General features: G+C 34.8%; 1 protein-coding gene across 1 annotated transcript in view; it reads right to left on the bottom strand.

The window, feature by feature from the left end:
* LOC150102160 (tRNA pseudouridine synthase Pus10-like) overlaps nucleotides 1-24,345 on the bottom strand; it is a 166,194-nt gene that overhangs the window by 72,089 nt on the left and 69,760 nt on the right. The window contains exon 9 of the mRNA XM_090399825.1: nucleotides 12,090-12,175. Coding sequence (XP_090255951.1) covers nucleotides 12,090-12,175 — 86 coding nt within the window. The remainder of the gene's footprint in view (nucleotides 1-12,089; nucleotides 12,176-24,345) is intronic.

Below are 24,345 nucleotides of genomic sequence, written 5' to 3' on the forward strand. Positions count from 1 at the left end.
ACAATAAAAATGAATAACGATTTATCTGAAGAACTAGCAAAAAGAAAGAAAGCTGCATGGCTATCATTCAACAGACCAAAAGAAACACTTACTGATCCAAATCGTGACATCTCTGCAAAGGCAAAACTATTTAATGGTGACATTCTTCCATCACTCACATATGGATCAGAAACATGGAACACGACAAGAAAAGAAGAAGAGACTCTCAGAATAACTCAGCGTGAAATAGAATGCAGGATTTGCAACATCAGCAGATTGGAACATGTTAGAAACATGGAACTAAGAAAGAGATCGGGCATAAAAGATGTGGTAACTGCAGTATATGAAAGCAAGATGAGATGGGCAGGTCACATAACCAGACTCAACGATAACAGATGGACATACAGAATACTCAACTAGCAACCAAGAATAAAGAGAAAACTAGGAAGATCACCTACGACAGTGGAGTTCAACCTTTTTTACTATGCGAGCTACTTTTCTATAAAAAGTTATTCAGCAATCTACTCTCTTAAATATAAGTTATTCGGCAATCTATTCTCTTATATAGGTCACGTCCCCCCAACCTGATATCTGATTACGCATAAATAAGCAACTAAAAAAAAAAATACACAACTAAAAACTTTATTTGTGTATTTAAAAATTTATTTATCACTTTTAATTATTTTAATACAACAAAAAAAAATAAATAAATATATTGGAATAAAATATTTATTTCTCTGTTTTGGATAACCAAAGTTAGAAAAAACATCAGATTGATTACAAACTCCCAAGTTACAGGAAATGCTGTTTGATTAAAAAAAAAAAAAAGTTAATGTGAAATTTGGCATTGTTTGGACCTTGTAATATTTTCATAGTCAAGTTGATATGAAGAAGTGGCCAATCGCAGATAATCATCCAAATGATCATTTGTAATTTGGTTTCTTAATTGATTTTTTATGACAGTCATATTTGAAAAAGAGGATTCTGACAAGTATGTCGATCCAAACAACGACAGAATTTTTCGCGCATTATCAGTTAATATTGGAAATTTTTCATGTGCATACCTCCAAATGACTTCATTATTTATTGATTTTAAATGTAAACTATTCTGAATGTTTATTATCTCAAGTTCTACTTCAGCTTGGTTTATATAAAACAGCCCATTAATTTTATTTGAAATTTCTGTGGTGTTCAAGTTTTCTTGAAATGGATTATTGATCATCATCATCATGCATATCAAGGATTTAGGCCTAGCATGGTTTAAGAGGTTTAAGAGGACGTCCTGATTTTCTTTTTCATGGATTATTGATAAAAGATACAATCATTTCAGTTTTATTAAAATCTTTAAATATTGAATTTATTTCTTCCTCAACTAATTCTATTTCACAAATAAATTCTTTTAAATCATAGCGAAGCATTTCTTGATTTTGTTCAAAAATTTTTAATAAATATGGGAGAAGTCTAAATTCGCAGTCATTTATATTTTTCTTTAATAAAAGTAAGTATTGTTGGAAAGTTTTTATTGAACTTAACATGTCAATTAAATTTTTATCTCTACCTCGTAACTCTAAATTTAAATTGCTTAATTTCGTACAGAAATCTACTAAAAATGATAAGCGTAACAACCATCTTTTGTCACTCAATTGTGGATAAATATCTCCTTTTTCATCAAGAAAAATTTTTATATCGTTAATTAATACAAGAAATCTTTCTAAAAATTGACTTCTGCTGAGCCAGCGAACATTATTGTACAACAGAAGTTCCCTATCATCATCATCTGCCTGTAATTTAAATAACTGCCATTGCAGGGCTTTTCCTCGAACAGAATTTATAATTTTAAATGTAATATCCAAAACATCTTTTGTGTTTAATCTTTTACTACACAGTACTTCTTGGTGAATAATACAGTGGTACGTTAAAAAATCTGGATATTTGTCATCGTTTTTACATAATGAAATGAAGCCTGATTTATTACCTATCATTGCAGGAGCACCATCAGTAGTAACAGACCTAAGTTTAAAAAGCAGAAGTTTGTGTTGTTTCACAAATTCATCAAATGCCGAAAAAATGTCTTCTCCCCTAGTCCTTCCCAATAATGGTATAATTTTCAAAAGTTCTTCTTTACTTGAATAATATTGAAATACCATTAACTGAGCAATATCAGTAAAGTTGTTTAATTCATCAAATTGGTGAATGTCTGACATTAACCTGGCCTGGAAACTTTTCTCTGGCAATTGGAACTCTTCCTTTCGGCAATTTGAAACCTCTGAGGCCTAAAAGTAGTCTCTCTCTCTAGCAACGTCTCAAACCGAGAAGCATGTTTCTGGAACCAGGAAACTCCTCTCTCAAGCAACGTGGATCTGGGCAGTTTCTCTGACGGCGACTCTGGACCAGGTGGCCTCCTCTCTGACAGCAATTCTGGAACCGGGACTCCTTCTGCTTGCTTTAGTCCCTTTTTATTAGGCCTCCACTGAGACCTCACATGAAGTTTGGCAACCCCCAAAGAATTGGTAATGAGTCTTTCATCTTAAGTTTCAAGTTTGGCACGGCTTTTGTTCTCCTCCGCTTTCTTTTGATTGTAAGTTGCCGGCCATCGGAAAATTGTTTGAACTCTTTCTGACTGACTTCAGAGATGTTTACTTGGAGCCTGCAAGTCTTTCTCATATATACAAGTTTCAATAACAATCTTTCTAATGCCACCATGTACAGCTTTGGCAACAAAAACATTGCCTTTGTTTTTAACACTCTAACATATTCTTATTAAAGCAGTATATATAGTTAGCTTCAAAAGAGTTATTTGCAAAAACATCTAATACACACTATACCGAGACAAACAAAGTTTATTTTTTTACAATATTCACATGGGACTTAACCTAAGTAAAAAATCGATGTAATGTGCTTTGGAATATTTAATATTTAAGCTACAATCGAGTTTTTACACTTTGCTTATAATCATATTCACTCGGCTCCCTGTTTGACTTCCACTGATCCAAATTAATTCATTTACCTGGACTTGTTACTGATTTGACAATTTTAACGAAAAATAAATAAACAATAGCAATACACTTAGAGCAAATTAAAAATAATACAAAATAATTATAAATAAAATATGTTTTCAGTTTTAATCAAATTTGTAAGTAAAAAGGTATACACAAGAGATTGACCAAAAATCGCTCCGCGATCGACAGGTTGAACACCTCTTACCTACAAGATGGGAAGATTCGCTAGTGAAATCTATGGGTATAATATGGAAGAGAGAGGCTCAAGATCGAGATCGTTGGAGACATCTTTGTGACCTGCACTCATGGAGAAATCCTGAGTGAAACATGTGTCCACCAAGGTAATCAAGGTAATTTGAGTATCTCTGGTCAAGTGTAATTTATTCCAGTTACATTTCTACATTTCAGTTGTCTGATGGTAAGAACTTAAAAATATTTTGTTCTAGCTCATCATTCAGGCAAATATCTCGCTCATCAGATGTTAGTCTGGGTATACTCTACCACAGTCATCACCTAATTCATAACCATGTGTATATTCCTGGATCTGGTCAACTGATAACTTTTGTTTAATGTTATGGCTAATTTTCATCCCTATATAACTAGCAGTGTCTATATATTAACTACTTATGCATTAGTGCATTCATCGATCTGTGAAGAAAAAATTTCATCATCAAATTCCTGATATGTACCCTTAAGGGGTGTACAGGATACGATAGTACTACATGAAAAAAATTACATCATTACTAACTTCCTATCTACAATTTTCCTCCAAATCAGTCTGTTACTTGTCAAGACTGCAACATTATCAGATCTTATATTTCTATCATCTAAGGCAGTGCTTCCCAAACTTCTGGATGTCAGGGCCCCCTTTGCAAAAATTTAAATATTTCACGGCCCCCCTCGAAAAAAAATCGTAATAGAGAGATATATTATTATAATATTTATTGTATTTATATTCAATACAAAACATGCACAGCGAATATTGCAAAAATCAAATGCATATATTACATTTTTTGCCTCTTACCATTTGGTTCTGAAGACGATGCGGGCTGTTCTGGTAAAATATGAAATACTGTCCTTTTTGCTCGAGTCTGTTTCTGCTTCTTCTGATTGATCGCGGGATTTTTTTATTTTTTATCGGCCACTTATCCATCTCAGGGTTAAATATTTTAACGTAGAATAGATCAAATAATATCACCACTTACCGATACTGGCACACCACAAACTGATAACATAAAATTAGTGAATATTACCTGAATAAGGGAATCCCCAGACCAGGAACATTTTTTTATTTTGTGACTTTTCTCCCTTTAAGGTAATTAAGCCTAACGCAAAACAGACAGCAAAGGCAGGTTATTAAAACATGCATATGATTGGTGCGGTATTAACAAAAGGTCGTGCAACGAAAGATAAAAGCATAGCTAACAATTGAGTTGAAATGCTAACTCTCTTCAACCGAATTCCATATGTGAAACTGCTATAACATTCATTATATATATATTACTTTGTTTTAACACTTTTACGAATTTTAACACGTTCGGTTGAATTTTATTGCTGCCTTGGGAAATCGAACTCACACACATCCAATTAATAACAATAGTTTCTAGTTAGATACTGTGTTTGCCCATGCAACATATGGTTTTGCTCGAGTCTATATATACAGCATAATTTCTGTATCAGGGGACATGTGATTCATTAATTAGTGTGTTTTTATCCCAGTTGTCTCTAATTGCACTATTTGTTGAGAAATATATTACACAGACTCCTCATACCTTATTCACGGCCTAATAATAAAAGTACTTGTTTTTATTGCCTCTGCAGTATAGTGGTTGTAGGGAGGGCTGTTGTTTACCACTGCAAGAGAGTTACTATCTCCCCACATGAACTTGTTTAAGCTTTTTTTCATGTGTGAAGTATATGCAAAACTTTTATTGGTAACAGAAAACTAGCTCGGATGACAGTGATAATATAAAACGAGTTTTGATATGTATATAAAGTCAATATCAACAGTCCCTGATTACGAACGCGTGATGAAAGGGACAGGAAGATTTGGAGCTTCCCTGGAGAGCATTCGAAGTAAATACAATTAACCACTGCTTTGAAATGAAACATATGAATAAGCAATATTTACTAATATTCATTAAGCGCCAAAATACGCAGGAAGCAAAGTTTGTGAACCAACACCAATGTGTGAATTTTTCCATTAAAATATAAAAAATAACAAAAAAGAAATAATAAATAATAAAAGTTAAATACGTTTATTTTAAAATAAAAAAAATCTACTTAGTCTTAAAACATTTTAAATTTGTTTTCATTATTTCACGGCTCCCTTCAACAAAACCTATGGCCCCCAAGGGGGCCGCGGCCCACAGTTTGGGAAGCGCTGGTCTAAGGCACTTTGTACCATATCAATCCACCTATATCTTGGTCTTCCTCTGGGTCGTTTTGCTGCCAACCTGCCAGGGAACATTTGTTTTACTAATCTTTCTTCGTCCATTCTATTTAAGTGACCATACCACCTGAGATTAACTCCTCTAACGCATTCCTGGATGCTGACAATGTCAAGTTCTTTCCTAATATCCTCGTTTTTAATATGATATTGCCATTGATGCCATCTGTTCAAGCCTATAATCTTTCTCAGGACTCTCATATCTGTGGTCTCTAGTCTTTGGCCAAGTGTTTTACTTCTGACCCAGCTCTCAGATCCATAAGTTAAAATGGTTTGAACACTGTCTTGTATACAGCTAATTTAGTGTCTGACTAATTTCTCTCTTATTCCATATGAATTTATTCAATTGACTTCCCACCATACCAGCTTGGCTGATTCTGTTGTCTATTTCTATATTTAATTTACCATCTTCAGTAAAAATCGTGCCTAAGTAGCTAAAATGTTTTACTTCTTCCACAGGTTCTCCGTTCACAATGCAGTTGACATTTTCAACAATTCTGCCTATTTTCATTGTCTTTGTCTTTTTATTGCTGGCCTTCATACCATATCTATTACAACAGTTATTCAATTTAGTCAAGGAATCTTGCAGACTTGTAGCGGATTTATTTAGAAGTATAACATCATCCGCATAAAGCAAAGAGCTGACATTAACATCTCCAATTTTGATATCATGTTTAATACCACTTTCCTTCATAATGTGATCAATATAGATAATGAATAACAGAGGGAATAATGTACATCCTTGTCTCACACCAGATTTAACATTAAACAATCTTCCTGTACTTCCTTCAATTCTAACTGCTGACTTACAACTCAAATAAAGACTAAGTATTGCTTGATATAATACTCCATTCACACCATATAACTATAGTGTATTGAATAGCTTCTCTCTCTCTCTCTCTCTCTCTTGGTACCTTGTCATATGCCTTTTCCAGATTGACAAAACTTAAATATAGATCTTTGTTATATTCTTATGCTTTCTCAACTATTTGTCGTAAAGTGAAGATCTGATCCTGACAGCCTCTATTTGGTCTGAATTGTTGTGTCCCAATTTATGATTTTTATTCTATCTAGTGAACTTCTGCTTATCTATGTTCAACTATTATCTATGTACGAGATATCACCCGAAAATACAAATATTTAAGCTATTTCTCCTCTTAGTGTCCCTAATATTTATATTATACTGCACCTTTTGGAACATTTAGTTTGAGATATTAAAAATACCAAAAACAAAGAGCAATTACTAAAATATGTCTGAATGTGAAACAATATTGCAGTCGTGACACTTTATCTCGTTTTTTAACACATTAATTTCCCGCGTGATTGGGTTCGTACGTTTTTCAAGCGGTGCATTGGGCTGCAATTTCAGACAACTGTTTTATCAATGAACAAAGGTTTATTAAACTCATTAGTATGGTACAATTTAATTTCTAATATAATTCAATTCAATACTAAGAAAACATTTACAAATTAACATTAGCTTATCACAAGTAATTTGGCCATGATCCTATAAGGGTATTGCAATCATGTCGCCATAACAAATTCAACACATACAATCATATGTATAATTCCAGATCTAATTAACACATTAGTTAACCCTATATTAGTCTTAATACACTATATGCTGTAGCGCCTGGACATGTGTGAACAACTCACTCTATTTAACTATCTAAAACTATGTAGATTAAATTATCCTTTCAATGTGTTAACACATAACTTTGACATTTAAAACTTTCCTATAAGTTACAATACACATGCATAAATCTCAGGACACACAATTACTTATATAATATTAATAAGCATATTTTCATTATAATCAGTCATGTACTAAAGTCCTAGTATAAATTTCCTTAGTCTCTTCAACAGTTCAGTAATAGAATAATGATAACAATTACAGACGATTTTCAGTTAATACGAGATTTTACAGTACCTTTTTCTCTTGAGTTTTCTATATTGGCCTCTACCTTTTTCCGATTGAACTATCCTGGTATGATCTCTCCTATAACCTGTTACTCCTAAGTTCTTTTGGCATTGAACTGTGCTTACGCAATCTTAACTTTTCATAATTAAGGACACACTTTGAATCATCTATACAATGGCTGTGAAACTCTTCACGTGGACAACGACTTCTTTACAGATTTCCCTTTTTCGTAGTTGTCACTGGATGATAAAACACATAGATAATACCTTCTTTCCTTTAGCTATATGGCATTCCTCGTTTCTTACCATAGGAAATACGGAATCGAAATCCTGCTCACTTTTGTTTCCTTGTTGTGACGACAGAGATATAACTCCAATCCCGCGTGAAAACCTATACGAAGGAGCTCGTGAAGAAACTATCTGGGAAAAAGCTCTCTTTGGGGGGTGTTTCTAACCTTTTTATACCTTAACTCCTAACGGCACCTTCTTTAATTTCTTTTCTCCGCCCCTTACTTGATTTGACTTCACCGACCAATTAGGGTGGCGTTTTTCTACCAAACATCCTTTGGTCGGCGAGCCCGTGACGATGTCTCAAATCCGGGAATTGACCCTGAGCGAGTGTCTAATGTTTTTTTTTTTTTTTTTTTTTTTTTTGCTAGCCTCTAAATTAATCCCCCTTCCAAATTTTTAAGAATTTACTTAATATTTTAATCTCTAGCCTCTCACACATACAATTTCCTATGACTAATTCTTTCTGTCTTACTTAGCTAATTTTTTTATATCACAACTGTAATACATTCCTTCTTTTATTATTTAGTTCAACAAACACTTTTTTGACATACATTTTACTTGAATGCAAGAATATTTTTCTTTCTTTTAAATAATTCATCTATTAGCTTTTATACAGGGATTTTATTTTATTTTCTCTTCATGTTACACCATGATAACTGGGAATTCTATATTCTTAAGGTATCAGGGTGTAACAGAATCCAGCTTGTTCTTCACCAAGCTTTTCTTCCACAATTCTTCTCAACTGTTTCTCAAGTATACTTGCATAGATCTTGCCAGGAACACTCAGTAGAGAAATATCTCTGTAATTCTCACATTTAGTTTTATTTCCCTTTTTATATATGGGTACTATGAGAGCTCTGCTCCAATCATCAGGAATTTGTCGCTCTGTCCAGGCTTTCTGAACTATGCAGTACAGCCACTGTAAGACTTTTATACCACCATACTTCAGCATTTCTGGTCGAATATCATCTACTCCTGCTGCCTTTCCACATTTTAAGCTTTTGATGGCTTTTTCTACTTCAAGTATGGATATGTATTCCTGACTGCATGCCTGGTCAGTGTTTTTTACCACTGTGCTGTCAGCAATCTGAGCCTATAGTTCACACCTGAAAGCAATTTAATTTGACTATGATAATTTTTTTTTATTTTTAATTTTATGTTTTCTTTTCAATATGATGCTCATTTTTATCTTTCTCAAAACTAAATGTGATCATTTCTTATTTAGAATTCTCTGTATAATGCTGCATCCTGAACCAGTATAAAAGCATAATAATTATCATTATTGCTTTGGAACCTCCATGGAATCTGAAAACTCATCATGGGAGACCCATATTATCTGCACAATATCTATCCTACCTCTCCTTTAACACATTCACTGGCAAAGCAATCACAATAGACTCTGGCAACACATTCCGCTCATTCACTATTCTCCAAGCAAAAAATGTAGTTCTCACACCTTTGTTAACCATACTCTTACTCAATTTCTAGGGATGACCCCCTTGTTCTAAAAAAATTTCCTCTGCATTAATCCTATAAAACCCTTTTAGAATCTATCATATATCCTCTTTTCCTTTCCCCTATTAATCAACTTTTGCAAATCATAAACTATCTATTGTCATAAAAAACATTCCCAGCTCACTCAACATCCTGCTCACCTGTGGATCCTCTCCGGTTCTCCATCCCCAAGAAACCCAGGTGACCATAATCAATATGTTTCTTGTATATATCTCTTCATGTGAATTTATGTAAATTTTTTTTATGCTGGAATATGGTGTTAGTAATTACTAGTCCATGTCCTGAACAGAAATATAGCATACACTTATCTTCCAAAAACATTTCTGCATGTTGGTGATTCATTTCCTACATTATTATTTAGATTTCCAACAAAAACCAACTTTTCCTTTTTTGTTACAGTTTTCTCTAGAAATTCAAAAAACTCCTTTATTACTTCTTTCCTGTTAGAACCCTCTACAGGATCAATAAAGACAAATAAATCTGTCTAATTTCAAAATTTGAAATCTTGACACTACCTTCCATTCAAGAAGTTTATCTTCATGTTTAGTGTTAAATATTACAGCTCCTTCCCTTTCTTATTACTGCTGCCTGAAAAAAACATCCCATAGTAATGATTTAGAAGCATCTCCTTTAACTGTGTTCCTCAACTAGCATGGCATTTGATTATGTTACATCACTGTGGTATATGTGTGGGTTGAGTATACAGTTTAACAGGTCCAACTAAGTCCCAAATTGCCAACCCATTCTCATTTGTTGACATCTTGGCAAATACATCATCAGCTCACAGGAAGGTGAAGACTGCTGACTGGGACTTCCAACCCAGATTCATATTCAGATTCTTATTGTGGAAGTCTCTCTCTCCCCCTGGTTTTCATCCTTACACATTATATAAGATTTTTATTGTGGAAGTCTCTCCCTCCCTGATTTTCATCCTTACACATTATATAACCGGCACATATATGTGCGTGTGTGCACATGCATGTGTACACAATCCAGTGTCAAAATATTATGACCACCCCATTATTTCACAATTGCCACTGATGCCATTCATATCATGTACAGCACACTGGAGGTGTGTGTGCTGTACTATTCATTCAACATGGACAATTGATGTGATCTGATGGACTTCAAAAAGATACCCAATGAAGGTTGCCATCCAAGAAACTGCCAATATTGTAAGCTATTTGCAGACTGCTATAGTTAAGGTGTTCCAAGAACAGAAGGATAACGAGCAGAAACTGCAATTGACAGGCCAATGGTGGGCACCTATGCCTCACTGATTTTTGTGGTGAATGCAGATTGTCCTTTGATTACACAGGCTTCTGTGGAATGAACTAAAGTGAATAAACTAAAATTCAGATTACAAACAGGTAACATTCACAATGAAATATTTGCAAACAAGAATAACAATGGAAAACGTTCATGTGCTATGAAGGAATATGCTGGTTTGTGGTCTTCTGTGAACTACTGGGAACCACATGCCCATCATGCTTAATGAGAGAAGACCAGACAATGGAAAATCATCCTTTGCTTCTTGTTGCACTTATGAGGGTGTTTAATCATTTCAGCTGACACTCCTTGAATGCTCTTAAGAAAAATCAGTAATCCATGTAAAACATTTCAGTTTGTTGCCATAGCACTTGATGTTCAATTTCAGTTGTATGCCCTGCCATTACCAATTTGCATTTTCTTTCATTCTCCATGTTCATAATGTATTCAGACTTGTTGTCTCTCCCGACCTGACTGTCTGTTCTACATAGCCTAACTCATAGATATAGTCAATCTTGTAGACACCAGGTTTTTTTAAGTGGCAGATTGGGAGCTTGCATTAGGGAGATTGTCCTACCATAAGGTATTAGATGAAAAACTGTGGGTGACTGATCAGAGAAATTAACCGGGGGATGACTGATGTTTCCCTGGTCACAATTCAATGAACTTTACTTCATATGGACATCAAAGTAAGTGCCTAGTCAAAGTACCATGCTTATTCCTAATCCCAAATTGCAATGACTACATCTACAGTTTGCATCTGAGAGATGTCATTGGACCATATCATTGAAGGCTACAAAAAAAAGTTGACATTATGAATGAATCATATTTCCAACTATGCTGTGTGGATGATAGGTGTAGGGTTAGGCAAAAAAACTTGGGGAAGAGGAATCTTCTCATGCCTGTTTCTGCTGGAGAAGGAATCACCCCAGAAGAAACACATGGGAGATGGAAGATTATGACATGGGTGATGTTTTCCCTGTAATCTCTTGAAGCCCTGACACCCACAGACTATACTAGAAACATTACAAAGTATCTATCCACTGTGGCTGATCATGATATCTTTCCAAAAGCAACAGATTTCCAGTAGGAAAATGTGGCATGCTATATTGCCAATATCATTCAAGAGTGGTTTGCTGAATATGACAGTGACTTCCATTGAATTTGGCAGCCATGTTACCATGGCTGCCAAATTCACCAGATTTAAATCACATAAACGTTTTCTGGGATTATATGTATCGAAAATATTTCTGCATTTGAAACCTCTACCCCAAAATCTTGCAGATTACAGCACATTTCCTGGAATGTTCAAAGGTCTTAAGTCCATACCATGCTACACAGCAGTCTTGACAGCTGTGTAACATGGCATGGCATAGGTGGCCTAAAAACTATTAGGATGATGGTCATGATATTTTGACTGGTCAAAGTGTTTGCACATGCATACACAGAGAGAGATGTTAAATGAAGACAGTTTAATATTAAGGGAAACTCTATAAAACACTTAACAGCTTTGATTAAGCAATCTATATAGTCTTAAAAATCTTAAATAGAAAAAGCCATTTTTAAAATGTAATTATGATAGCAAATGTAGTGATTAACAACTTCATTCTTTTTAAAAGCAAGACCTGATCACATCCTATGAATGTACTTTATCACAAAGTTATTACCTGCTATGTACAAAGGAGAACGAGTACATTGGATGGCTTCATACTGGCACGAATTTCTAGGAAGGCACGGAGGCCATATGAATAATCTAAGGCAAAAGTGAAAAAGAAAAAAAAATCTCACTTTAGTAAATATGTGAATATTTTAACAGTTCATAGCAGTGTAAAATACTACCAATAACTATCAACACACTTCTAAAAAAACAAACAAAAAAAAAACAATTATATCAACACCATTATTTTCTAGTGCACCTCCTTGGGGATATACTAAATACTATCATAACACAATTACATTATCCAAATTAGTTGATTGTTTTTCACATCTCTAATTCAATCAGTTCTTCCTTTCTATCTTCTAAAATATTATTATCATCATTATACAGGGTGTTCAGGATAAATTTGACAGTTTCGTAAGGAAAAAGAAAATCTTCTTTGTATCTATTAAATTTAATGAATTGACAAAAAACATTACAGGCAGAGTTAATTACAATACTATCAACAAGATTTACTCAAAATAACCACCATTAGCATTGATCACAGCTTCAATTCTGCTTCGGAACCTCGAACAAGCTGATGCTACAGTCTCCCTGGGAAGGGCCGCAAAAACTGTTTCAATTTTATCCATTAACTGGGCTTTTGTATTACTGGAAGTGCGATAAGTGACATGAAAACTAAAGACATTCTAGATGTATGGAATAATTACTTTGAAACTGCTAAATGAAATAAGCAGCATCAGGAACAGTGATAGAAAACACTTAGCAGGAATGCAGACAGAAATACATATCAATACTTGAAATTAAAAAAACCATCAAAAATCTGAAATGTGGAAAGGCAGCTGGAGTAGATGATATTCGACCAATAATGCTCAAATGTGCAGGTATAAATAATAATTCAAGAAGGCCTGGGTCAGAGGGTCAAATTCCAGATGATTGGAATAGAACTCTCAGTAAACATCTACAAAAAGGAAAATAAAACTGAATGTGAGAATTATAGAAGAATTTTCCTACTGAGAGTTCTTGGAAAATTTATGCAAGTATACTTGAGAAATAGCTGAGAAAAATTGTGAAAAATCAGTGTTCTTTCGCCATTTTTCTCATGCTACTGAGAAAAATGGTAGAAGAACAAGCTGGATTCAGGCAAAACAGTGGTCAGAATCAGATTTTTACCTCAAGACAAATAGATGAGACATCATGGGAATATAACAAGGATCTATATTTAAGTTTTGTAGATCTGGAAAAGGTATATGACAAAGTGCCAAGAAAAAACCTGTTCAAAATACTAGTTATATTGGTATAAATCCTCATTGGAACATCCATATAGTTGACTACTTCCCAGCTCAGTATGGCATGATCGCTGTCACAAACTGATGGCAAGACAGTCACATCATTAACTGAGATCCCTTCTGCCTCTATGATCAAATATATAACAGTTTTTGGTCTCAATCTGCTTTTTTCACATGCTACTTGAGAAAGTTGTCTTGCAACAACTCAATAAATTCTTCATTCTTATCATACAGTTTCTTTGCTGATTGATATTTGGATAATTAAGTCATCCATGATAATTACTGTTTTGTACCAACCAGGGTAATTTAGTAATGCACTTCATCCTAAGCAACTAAACCAATATGTATGTAACAACACCCCACAAAATATTTCATCCAGTTAGTCTCCACTTCACACAAATTAGCCTCAAACTCACTGCTACATGGGGCATCATTATTATTATTGTCTCATATTTTTACTACAACTGGACTCAAATCATCAGGTATCATTAGTAATACTTCCCATCTCCCCTATCTGCCTGTCCTTTCTAAAAGTACTATGCCATTTACACTAGTTTCTAGTTACATGACTATGATAGCCAGGTCACTAATGCCAACAATCTTCAACCACAACATATTCACCAAAGCATTAAACTCACCTTTGTTCCCACTACTCCAGGCATTTGTGTATAAGCATAACAACTTGCTACTTGGCTTTTTCTTCTAATTACAATGACAGTCTGCTTAGCCTAATTGGACAATTTTCTCTTTTCCTTTAGAAACACACTCAAAAGTCCAAAGACTAAGCATACATCTCCATCCCTTTGCCAGTTACAACCATGCTGACTGACATTCATATCATCATCATGTTTGCATTCCATAGCTGAACTTATACACATATTCTAACCATTCTTTCATAATGATCTAATTTCTCTGATTTTCTGCATTAGGTCTCAGTCAAATAATTTCTCCAGGTTCCTGATGCCAAAATCCATTCAAGTAAAGGCCATCACTTTTATACAGGTCTCTTCTACCATCAAATTCATTCCACACATCCAAACATTCACACCCATTTCTTCTACATAGCCTGTGCATTAAATCATTTGCTATCATATACCTCTTTCTTAACATGGAAGGCCTGTGTAGCTCAGTGGAAGTGGTGCTTACATCTCTGTGCTAGGCCACCAGAAGATAGACTTAAGTTCAAGTCTGGTTGCTGACTGGAGAAATTTATTCTAAACCTTTCTTTGACCAGTTCCTGAGTTAGTCGATCTCTGAAATAGGCAGCAGTTTTTTCTCCCAGAAACTTGGATTTTTATTTTCTGTCCCATAGACTAAAGAAAATCGATCATTGAACTAACATTATTAATATCCTGTTAGGGTTAGGTACCAAGAGATGGCAGCACTTGTTTGCCCATCTTTTCATCAGTTGCCACTTGCAATTAGTGATAGTCTTGAGCCAGTTATCTCTGATTGGGTACTGGTGGATATTGAACTGCCCACTCATTCTCCAAAAGCTAGATAGGGTTAAAAAGCCTCACCTACTCCCTATAAGGGAATAAAAGGTGTTAGATTATTTTTTTTCTTCTGAACTTGGTACTGTTGTATCTCAGTAATAAACCACTTCACTCACTCAATTTTCTTTTTCACTTCTTCCAACAGTCCTTTCATATCCTGCCTCATGCTATATTTGTCACTACTTAAATCATTACTTCCAACAAGCATCACCATCTCTTTTACTTTTCTTTTCTGTTTCTCTATTACATTTGTTACATATTTAATTTTCACCCCTGGAAAGCTCGAAGTAGTGACTCCATCAGCAAATTTCATGATCAAATCCCCATACCATATCACTGTTTTTTTTCTTATATTCTATTGTTATTAATGTTATTCTTACCAACTTCAGTACTCTCCTATCTCGTTCTGATTATTTTTCATATTCTAAATCTCTTTAAACAAACATTTTCTAATTCTCTGGTTGTCTAATAATTTATTTTGGTAGGATATTTCAAATGCCAAGTTATCCTCACTTATATTATAAATATCGATGCTACAATGTTTCTGCTCGGTGGAACAAAGCTCTTCTTTACTGACATTAACTTGTGCTTTTGACACAGTGTTGCTCTGATGAGGTGATAACATCACTTCTAACTAAGAATATTTCTAAATACTCTAACCACAATAAATGCACTAAAAACCATTAATATACTAGATACATATTAGAGATACACCAATTAATCTAAGAAAACACTCAATAAATAAAAAGATCCCCAATTTCACAGGAGTTCTTTAATAACATGTCTACACTTCAGCCTCGAAACTAGATTTCAAGCAGATCTGTGTTATACCAACACAGAGGATTATTCCTTTGTGCTGATATAACAACCAGCTTGAACTAAAAATCAAGATGTAAGTGGAAGAATTCATTAGAACTAATTAATAATGCAATTACTTACGTTAATTTAAATCTTTTTATTTGTAGAATTTTTGACTATGTTTCATAGCCATTGTTAATACAATTATAGGAAAACAATCGCAAAAAAAAACATCAATTCGATTGAAAGCGTGTGATATTATATGCATCATCAGCTGCAGGATAATAGCTCTAACTGTATTAATAGATATCCAAAAATAAATTACAATAAACTAACTTAGTTAATAAAATATGTTTAAATATAAACAATTAATTACACAATTTAGGCAACACATGAATGGTAAGTATTAGTCAGTATAACTTCCCAAAATAGAGAAAGTTTAAGCAATTGTTTTTGTTAAGGTTTGGATTGTGAATATGTGCTTCAGAGATTTCTTTGTACAATCTTTCTAGTAGAAAATAACTTTAATGTAATACTTTGGTTTTATTCCACTGAATCCTGTTTGGTAGATAATGTGTGACTTACTAAACCAGATTTATTGAGTTCTTTAAGTGAAATATATTCTTGATGTTCTTCAAGATGAATTTGTGGAGAATAACCAGTCTGTCCATAACAACATAAGCTGAAAGAGCAGGGGATTCTGTAAACTCCAGGATAAAAAAGAGGAGGGCATTTGTCTTTAGGAGAAACAAGAAAGGCATTAAGTTTATGAACTGGATAGAAAAAGACTTGTAAGTCAATCTGTCAAAGTAGTCATGCTATTTTTTCTGAAAGTCCTTTAACATATGGAATACAAATGCTGGTAACTGCTTCTTGAGGAAGGTTATAAGACAACAGTTATAATTATTGATTTTTTTTGTATTATAATTGATAGTTTTTGTATTATAATCATTAGAGATAACAGTTCTTTCTTTAGAAGAGAATCTGTGGAACATATTTTATGAGCTCTGACTGCTAGAGATTTGACTACACCATATTTCTGACAAGGACGATGGTGTGAGTTAGAATCAATGTATTTATCAGTATGAGTTGATTTTCTATGTACTGAGAACTGAAGACTACTATTTGGTTGATGAAGAATGAGAACATTCAGGAAAGGAAGACAACTGTTATCTTCTACTTATAAATTATTTCAATAAACTCAAAATCAAATCTACTTAAGGTAGATTTGATTTTGAGTTTATTGAATTAATTTTTTCAAAAAATTCAAGATCGGACAAGGAGGAGTTCCATACAGCAAAAACATCAACATATCTGTACCAAATTGATAGTTTAGGTGAAAAAAACGTCCAAAATATGTTGTTTGAAATGTTTCATAAAATAATTTGCTAGAGTTGGGGAACGGGGGGAGATCCCTCAGCTGTTCCCTCTATCTGTTTTTACAGTTATCCTGGCTGCTAAAGTTTCCTGAATTAATGGCTAAGTCAAATAATTTTACATCAGGATGAAAGTCATATGAAGTAATTCAATTATATTTGTCAGAGGAATATTTGTAAAGAGTGAGACTACATTAAAACTTACTAGAATATCTGTGGGTTGTAAAGTTATTCCTGAAATTTTATTCTTAAAATCTATTTCACAAGCCACTTGTGAAAGTGGCCTGAGACCAAAACACCAGCTTCCTTCACAGCATACACAGTTGCCCACAACACTTGTAAAACCACCATTAAAAGGGCAAAGTCTAAATTCAAAAAGGTTAAATGTAGAAAACTCGCTGCTTGTGCCACTGGCAGTCATGCCAAAACTGTTGGGCACAACTTTTGTCCATCTGTTGTACCTTCTCTATCTCATCTTAACAGTAGCATTGTAACATCACCAAAATACAAGGCTGATATTTTGGTTTATTCTTCTCTTCTAACTCCTACATAGATGACCATGGCAAATTATCTCCTCCTTTGCCAAAGGACATTCATCTCATGCGCCTTGTGACCTTTCACCAGAAAGACAGAAGAATCTTGAATAATTTTGACTCCACAAAAGCAACCAGACCTGATGGAATACCACCGAAGAGATGTGCTCCTGAACTAACATCCAGCTCATTTTCATCTATTCACTAAACCATACTCAGCTGGCATCCACCCTTCAGCATGGAAGAAAACTCATATACAACCAGTTTATAAAAACATAAATTTTTACCATCAAGCTATCAACCTACTGCGATCACATTGGTTTTGTCTAAAGTAATGGAGAAGGTTATCAACAGTCAACTTCTTCAACACCTTGAAAACTGCCATTTAATTATGACCACCAGTATGGATTTTGCCAATCCAGATCCACAAATCTCCTGGCCTACATCATGCACCTTTGGAAAGATTTGGAGAAACCTGTGCCATTGCTCTGACACCTCCAAAACTTTTAATAGGGTCTGGCATCAAGAACTTCTCAATAAGTTATCATTTGGACTGCCTTCATCCTTGTGTAAATGGATTGCTAGTTTTCTCTCAGATCAATCCCTATATTTGTTGCTGAAGAATACGTTGACAAGCAGAGACAAGCAGGTTATTGTTCCTCTCTATCGAGCCTTGATAAGACCCCATCTGGACTACTGTGCTCAGATTTGGTCACCTAGGTTTCTTCTTGATGGGGAGGATGTGGAGAGGATCCAGAGGCGAGTGACCAAGATGATAGCAGGTCTGTGGAATGAACCGTATGAGAACAGGTTGAGGATTTGTGGGTTGCAAAAATTGGTTGATAGGCGGAGGAGGGGAGATATGATTGAGACATTCAAATTACTGAAGGGTTTCTATAAAATTAATTCAGAAGATATTTTTGAGAACGGGGCTGGTTGTGGGAGGACTAGGGGACATCCATGGAAACTGGGCAAAAGTGTGGTTAGTAAAGGTGTTAGAGCTGGGTTCTTTACTTTTAGAGTAGTGAATGAGTGGAATGCGCTCCCTGAGTCTGTAGTGGATGCTGTGACAGTGAATGAGTTTAAGGCGAGGTATGATAGATACTGTATGAATGTCAGATAGTTGTGATGAATATGATTTGGGGCCTCCCTCGATGAGTCTAATGACTCCCTGGAGTTGCCCGTAATAATAGTAATAGTAATGCAGGTAGTGTGCTCTCCTCAGACATTCCTGTCAATGCTGTTGTCCCTCAGGGAGCTCTCTCATTTCACTCACCTTCTTCCTGATTTACATAAATAATCTGTTCTCATTGACAACAAATCCTATTCATAGTTTTGCTGATGATAGCAAACTTTACTCATATGACAAGCCTTGCAAGTGCCCAAACATCTCAAGCTTCAAGATCATCTGTAATAATGTTATGTTGATACATAACATTATAATGTTATGTATAATGTTATCACAGATGATAACAATAATAATGTTATCATCTGCAATAATGGATACTGTGGAGATCACCTGAACACTGATCTTTGCAGTATCCTTGATTGGCATGAAAATAACCTAGTCAACTTCAATGCTTCCAAAACATTGTTTTACTTGGAATAAAAGCCAAAAGGCTTTTATTCCAAGTAATAATGTAATTACAGTATTACATCCCCTAGGGGCTGTGTTTTTACATTATGAGAAAATATCAAGGATAGTGAGGGAGCTTGCTCCACCTTTGATACGAGTTGCCTTGGTGTTGTACTACCAAGTGGTTACTTACACTTGGATTTGCCGATAGTTTTTTTTTTTTTTTCTTCCCAGTATGAAACTCATAGATCTTAGTCCTAGTTCTTAGAGTTTCACTTACTGGCAGATAAACATCAAAGGATTTGTATCCCTTTCATTATGGTTTTACTTGTTTTTCTTGCAAAAAAAAAAAGGAGACATCAATTACTTTTGATAATACTCAGCTAAACAGTCAAGACTAAAACTCTTCTTGGAGTGACTCTTACTCCAAATCTTTCCTGGCACAATCATATCACTAAAGAATCACCGGTTTCCAAAAAATTTGGCATTCTTTTCTGCTCAAGATGGTATATTTCTCTGCTGAACAGTTGCTTACTCCATATAAATCCCAAATCTGGTCCGGTCAATCTTGGAATACTGATCATGTTTGGGGTGGTGAACCCAAGACCTCCCTAAAAATTCTTGATACTGTTCAGAAAAGGACAGTCCAGTTGATTAATGACATTTCTCTTACAGACTCTTTTCAGCCACATTCGAATAGAAGATCAGTTTCTGTGCTGTGAGTCTTGGAAATATCTGTAGAACAGATATTTCCATGGCATTATTCAGCAGAACTTGCAGCCATTATGCCTCCCATTTCTGCCAGACAAGCAACAGCTGCTCAACATACTTTTACTGTTGAACTGCATACTCACTGAACCTGCTGCTACCAGGTTCAGTGAGTATGCAGTTCTTAATATCCTACTCTTAACATCCTTTCGTCTCAATTTTGTGGAAGAGTCTCCTTCATGAGGCATTTCCAAAGGACTACAGTCTCCGACAGTTCAAGAAGAATATCAACAGATTACACTATTCCTGACCCTTCCTGCATACAGCATTTGTTTTGCCAAGGGTTCTGCTGTCTTTTGTGTGTGTGTGTGAAGAGGGGGTGGAGTATTTTTAATTTTTTATCACTGAAAATTTCAAAACCATTTTTTTTTTTATTCCTAAATTTCAAACAGCTACAGTTCCATAACTATTCAGTACTGGACTCAGATTTATACAACTTTTGTTTCTTTTTTGTTAAACTCAAAAATGACTTCTGCTATACACAGCTGAAGTTATGCACATTTCTTGTGACCTATCTTATATGAACACACCCACACATATCCCTATACACAAAATGTATTGGAACATTCCTTGTTTCAGAAGAAACAAAATGAAACAAACTGATATCTATATTCTTGTCATCATGTATTTCCTATAGTGCTATAAAGGACAAGAAAATGGTCCCAAAATTTAACACAAGGAGAACTTCCAGACTTCCAAAGAGATGCAGTCATAGGATATCATATCAGTGATCTATTCACTTGTGACATATCATCCAATGAAAATGTGAGGCTCACCACCTCACCCAAGAGATGTGCAGAAAAACACAAAGTTAATACTAAGGAACAAACAGGTGCTCATAAGGATGGCCTGAAAATCTCGTTTTCTGGAGTAAAAACAAGTAACCACAAGTTCAAAGCATCTGCGGGTTTTTAGGTTAGTAGTAGGATGTTATGTAAAGAACTGTCTGTCCTGGTTTCTATGAAAGGGTAGCTGCACATCATTTGTGGCAATCAACAAACTATACTGGTGTAAAGAACATTATAACCAGTACACAGGACATTGTATTGAGCTATGGAACATGATATATATCCTTTTCTGATTGAATGAGTGAATATAGATTTGGTAAATGCCTGGATTACCTTCTGCCTAAGAGCATCATTACAACCGTAAAGTTTGGTAGAGGAGGTGAAATCATTGGGTGTTTCTCCAGTATGGGCTCAGACCTTTATGCTATGCCTAGAAAAGGAATGCTGATGGATCAAGTTGATCAAGAAGATCAACTTGATCGCTTCTATTCTTTAAACCAGTGGTTCTTAACCTTTTCGAAGTCACGGAACACTTTTGATTATAAGAAAAATTTGGGGAACACCAAAAGCATTAGGGACATAAAACTAACAATAAAAATATGCATGAACTTGCCTTTTATAAAAATGGAACTTATTTTAATGAGATACTTGAGCTTGTCGGCTTTTACAGATTTCAGCAATATCAGGTCTAATATGTGATACAGATACCCGCATCTCTTTGACTATATTAATAAGTCTTTCACACTTTTTAGTTTTTATGTTGGTTAGTATTGAGAAACTGAGCTTATACAAATATAATGTTGAAAACTGTGACAGAATTTTCAGTGCCCTTGTGGAGAGAGCTGGGTATTCGGCTTGGACAACAATCCAAAATTTCTGAAGAGTTATTTCAGAGAATTTCATTTTTCGAGTACGATCCGTTGACAAGGTAACTAACTGTTCTTCTTCTTCTTGTAACAAAAATTCACAACTCCATGTATTAACCAAATGGATTTCGTATCCAGTCATAATTGCATATATTTAAGGAAGGAAAGTAACTTGAAATCCTTTCTTCCAATATTGTTAAATGTTTTGTTATAACGGAAATAATTCCCTCGACATTTTATTATGGAGCGAAGGAACACATCTACTGTATTTTTTTCTGATATGCAGTTTTTCCAAGCAGATACTTTTTTTCTGAAAAGCTGACAGTTTGTCAGTTGAGGTCAAAATATGTTCATTTTTCCCTTGGATACTTGTATTAACGCTATTTAAGTAATTAAAAATATCGGCTAAATATGCCATTTTTTAGCACACCAAATATCACTTTGAAGACAATTTACAAAAGCATCTGTACCTTCATTTTGAAAAAAGGCCAATTATTCATTCTTAAGTTATAAAATTCAGAATAGAACTTTACCCCTGGATAACCATCTTACAAATCCTTTTTTTAGAATCCTTTAATAGAACCTATCATTGATGGAGCACCTTCCATACAAATTCCTACACACAGCCCCCATGAAATTTTTAAATTTTCTAAATATGACGTAATAGAGTCAAAAATATCTTGTCCTCTTGTATGTTCGGTAAGTTCTCTGCAACATAGAAATTGATTCACTATTTCGTTTTCACTAATGAAACCTATAAAGGATATTCTATTGGTTTAGAAGTCAATGCGCATAGCAGTCTTCAGTTGTTAGGATCAGAGTAGCCAATTACATTTGGAACTGTCATGTGACATCTTTCACCGGCAGAACACTTGTAACCAGTTCGCAGAACACAACTGTTCTGAGGAACACGGTTAAGAATCACTGCTTTAAACAATAGGTCATAAGTTTGAATCTAACTACAAATATGGATGTTTGCAAAAGTCTTTAGGTGGTATGATACCACCAAAACCTGCTTGCCAGAGGCCTCAAGTGACTTGAAAAAGTTCCAGATTTGACTTCTGGAGGAGGGAAACTGGATTATCTAATCCTCAGTCATCCCATGATACTAATACCAATGTACTATAGTGTAACAACCTTTTGTGGGTGGGATCTGCATCAAAAATAAAAAAATAAATAATTCTGGATAACAGAATGGTTCTTAACATTGTGGCAGTTTTATGGAATAGATCCTTGTCACTATCAACATGACAATGCACCATGTTACACTGCAGATACTACTGCAACATGGTTTCAAGAAAATGACATGGAAAAACTTGAGTGGCCTGCATAGATCAAATCTCAACCCAAAACATCATTGATATGAACTGGAAGAATTGATTTGGGGTAGACCAGGTGCATACAAAAGTGGTGTATGAACTAGCAATTGCTGAAAGAAGACTGATCCAAAATATAGTATGAGATTAAAATGACAGAGTGTGTGTGTGTATGTGTGTGTGCCTAGTAGGATTGAAAGTGTAATCAGGATCAAAGGAGGGCTCAAACCCTTTAAGATAAGTGCAAATTAGATTTCTCTGAAATACAGTCCACTAGTTATTTATGTGCAGTACACAGGTTTAACAGATAGTGGATAAAAACTCAGAAAAGTTGAAATCATTGTTGGAAACTTAAGTTTCTGAAAAGTCATAAATATACAGAAAGATATAAACAGAACCAAAATGGCTTCCAGTTGGACTCACTATAATAAATTTAGTTTAATCCTTTATCCAAGTGTAAGCAAACAAAGTTTGCACCTGAAAATATCTTCAGGACTGAGGTAAGGTAGTGCAACACCAGGAAACCCTGAGCAAAAGTGGACCAAGCTCTCATCACTCCTTGTTCTCAGTATCTCCCATAATGCAAAGCACATCTCCTTGCAGACATATATACTGCTATGCATTAAGGGCCACTCCCCAGACCGGTTTCAACCTTTATTGAGGTCTCATCAGTGGGAGGCAGATCCAAATGTGGAGATACTAAGGCAGAAGCAATAGGAGAGGTCATATTTACCTATAGGAGTTGCCAACAGGTGTACCACCTTATTATTGAATTACTCTGGATTTCGAGAAAGATGTTGGAAGTTTATTTTTCACTTGGTTAGACTATAATAAATTTAGTTTAATCCTTTATCCAAGTGTAAGCAAATTTTCGGGCACAAACTTTGTTTGCTTACACTTGGATAAAGGATTAAACTAAATTTATTATAGTCTAACCAAGTGAAAAATAAACTTCCAACATCTTGGACTCCCTAATACAGCAACTGCAGTACATACCAAAGCAATTCATGAAGAAGGATGCACAAGCTTCCAGGGTATTAAGTATTCAAATCACCATGAAACTTAGATTTGGAAAGCAAAGTTAAGGAAACAAGGGTAAACTCTTGATAACTTTAGCTTGCAGTTTAAAAATGAAGATTTTTTATAATATATATATGTGTGTGCAGTGGTGTATCTAGGGGAGAGCAGAGATGGCCCTCCCCTAGAGGATCTGCCCTGGGCGGCACTTTGAACCTTTTTGAACTTTTGCAGTTTATTCTAAAATACAGTCTCGAGAACTCAGTTCCAAATATTGTAATACTACTGTGAATTTTCCTCACAATTGCTGTAAGTGTCACCAGTTGTGAGAGGAGTTTTTCTAAATAAAATTGATTAAGAATTGCCTACATTACTATGAAATAGACTTTGCCAATGTCACCAACAATTTTGCTAACAGAAAAGCAAGAAAAATAACATTTTAG

The sequence above is a fragment of the Typopeltis vanoorti genome, chromosome 10, assembly GCF_054136105.1.
Source record: "Typopeltis vanoorti isolate ZY-2024b chromosome 10, IOZ_Tvanoo_1.0, whole genome shotgun sequence".
NCBI lineage: Eukaryota > Metazoa > Arthropoda > Arachnida > Uropygi > Thelyphonidae > Typopeltis > Typopeltis vanoorti.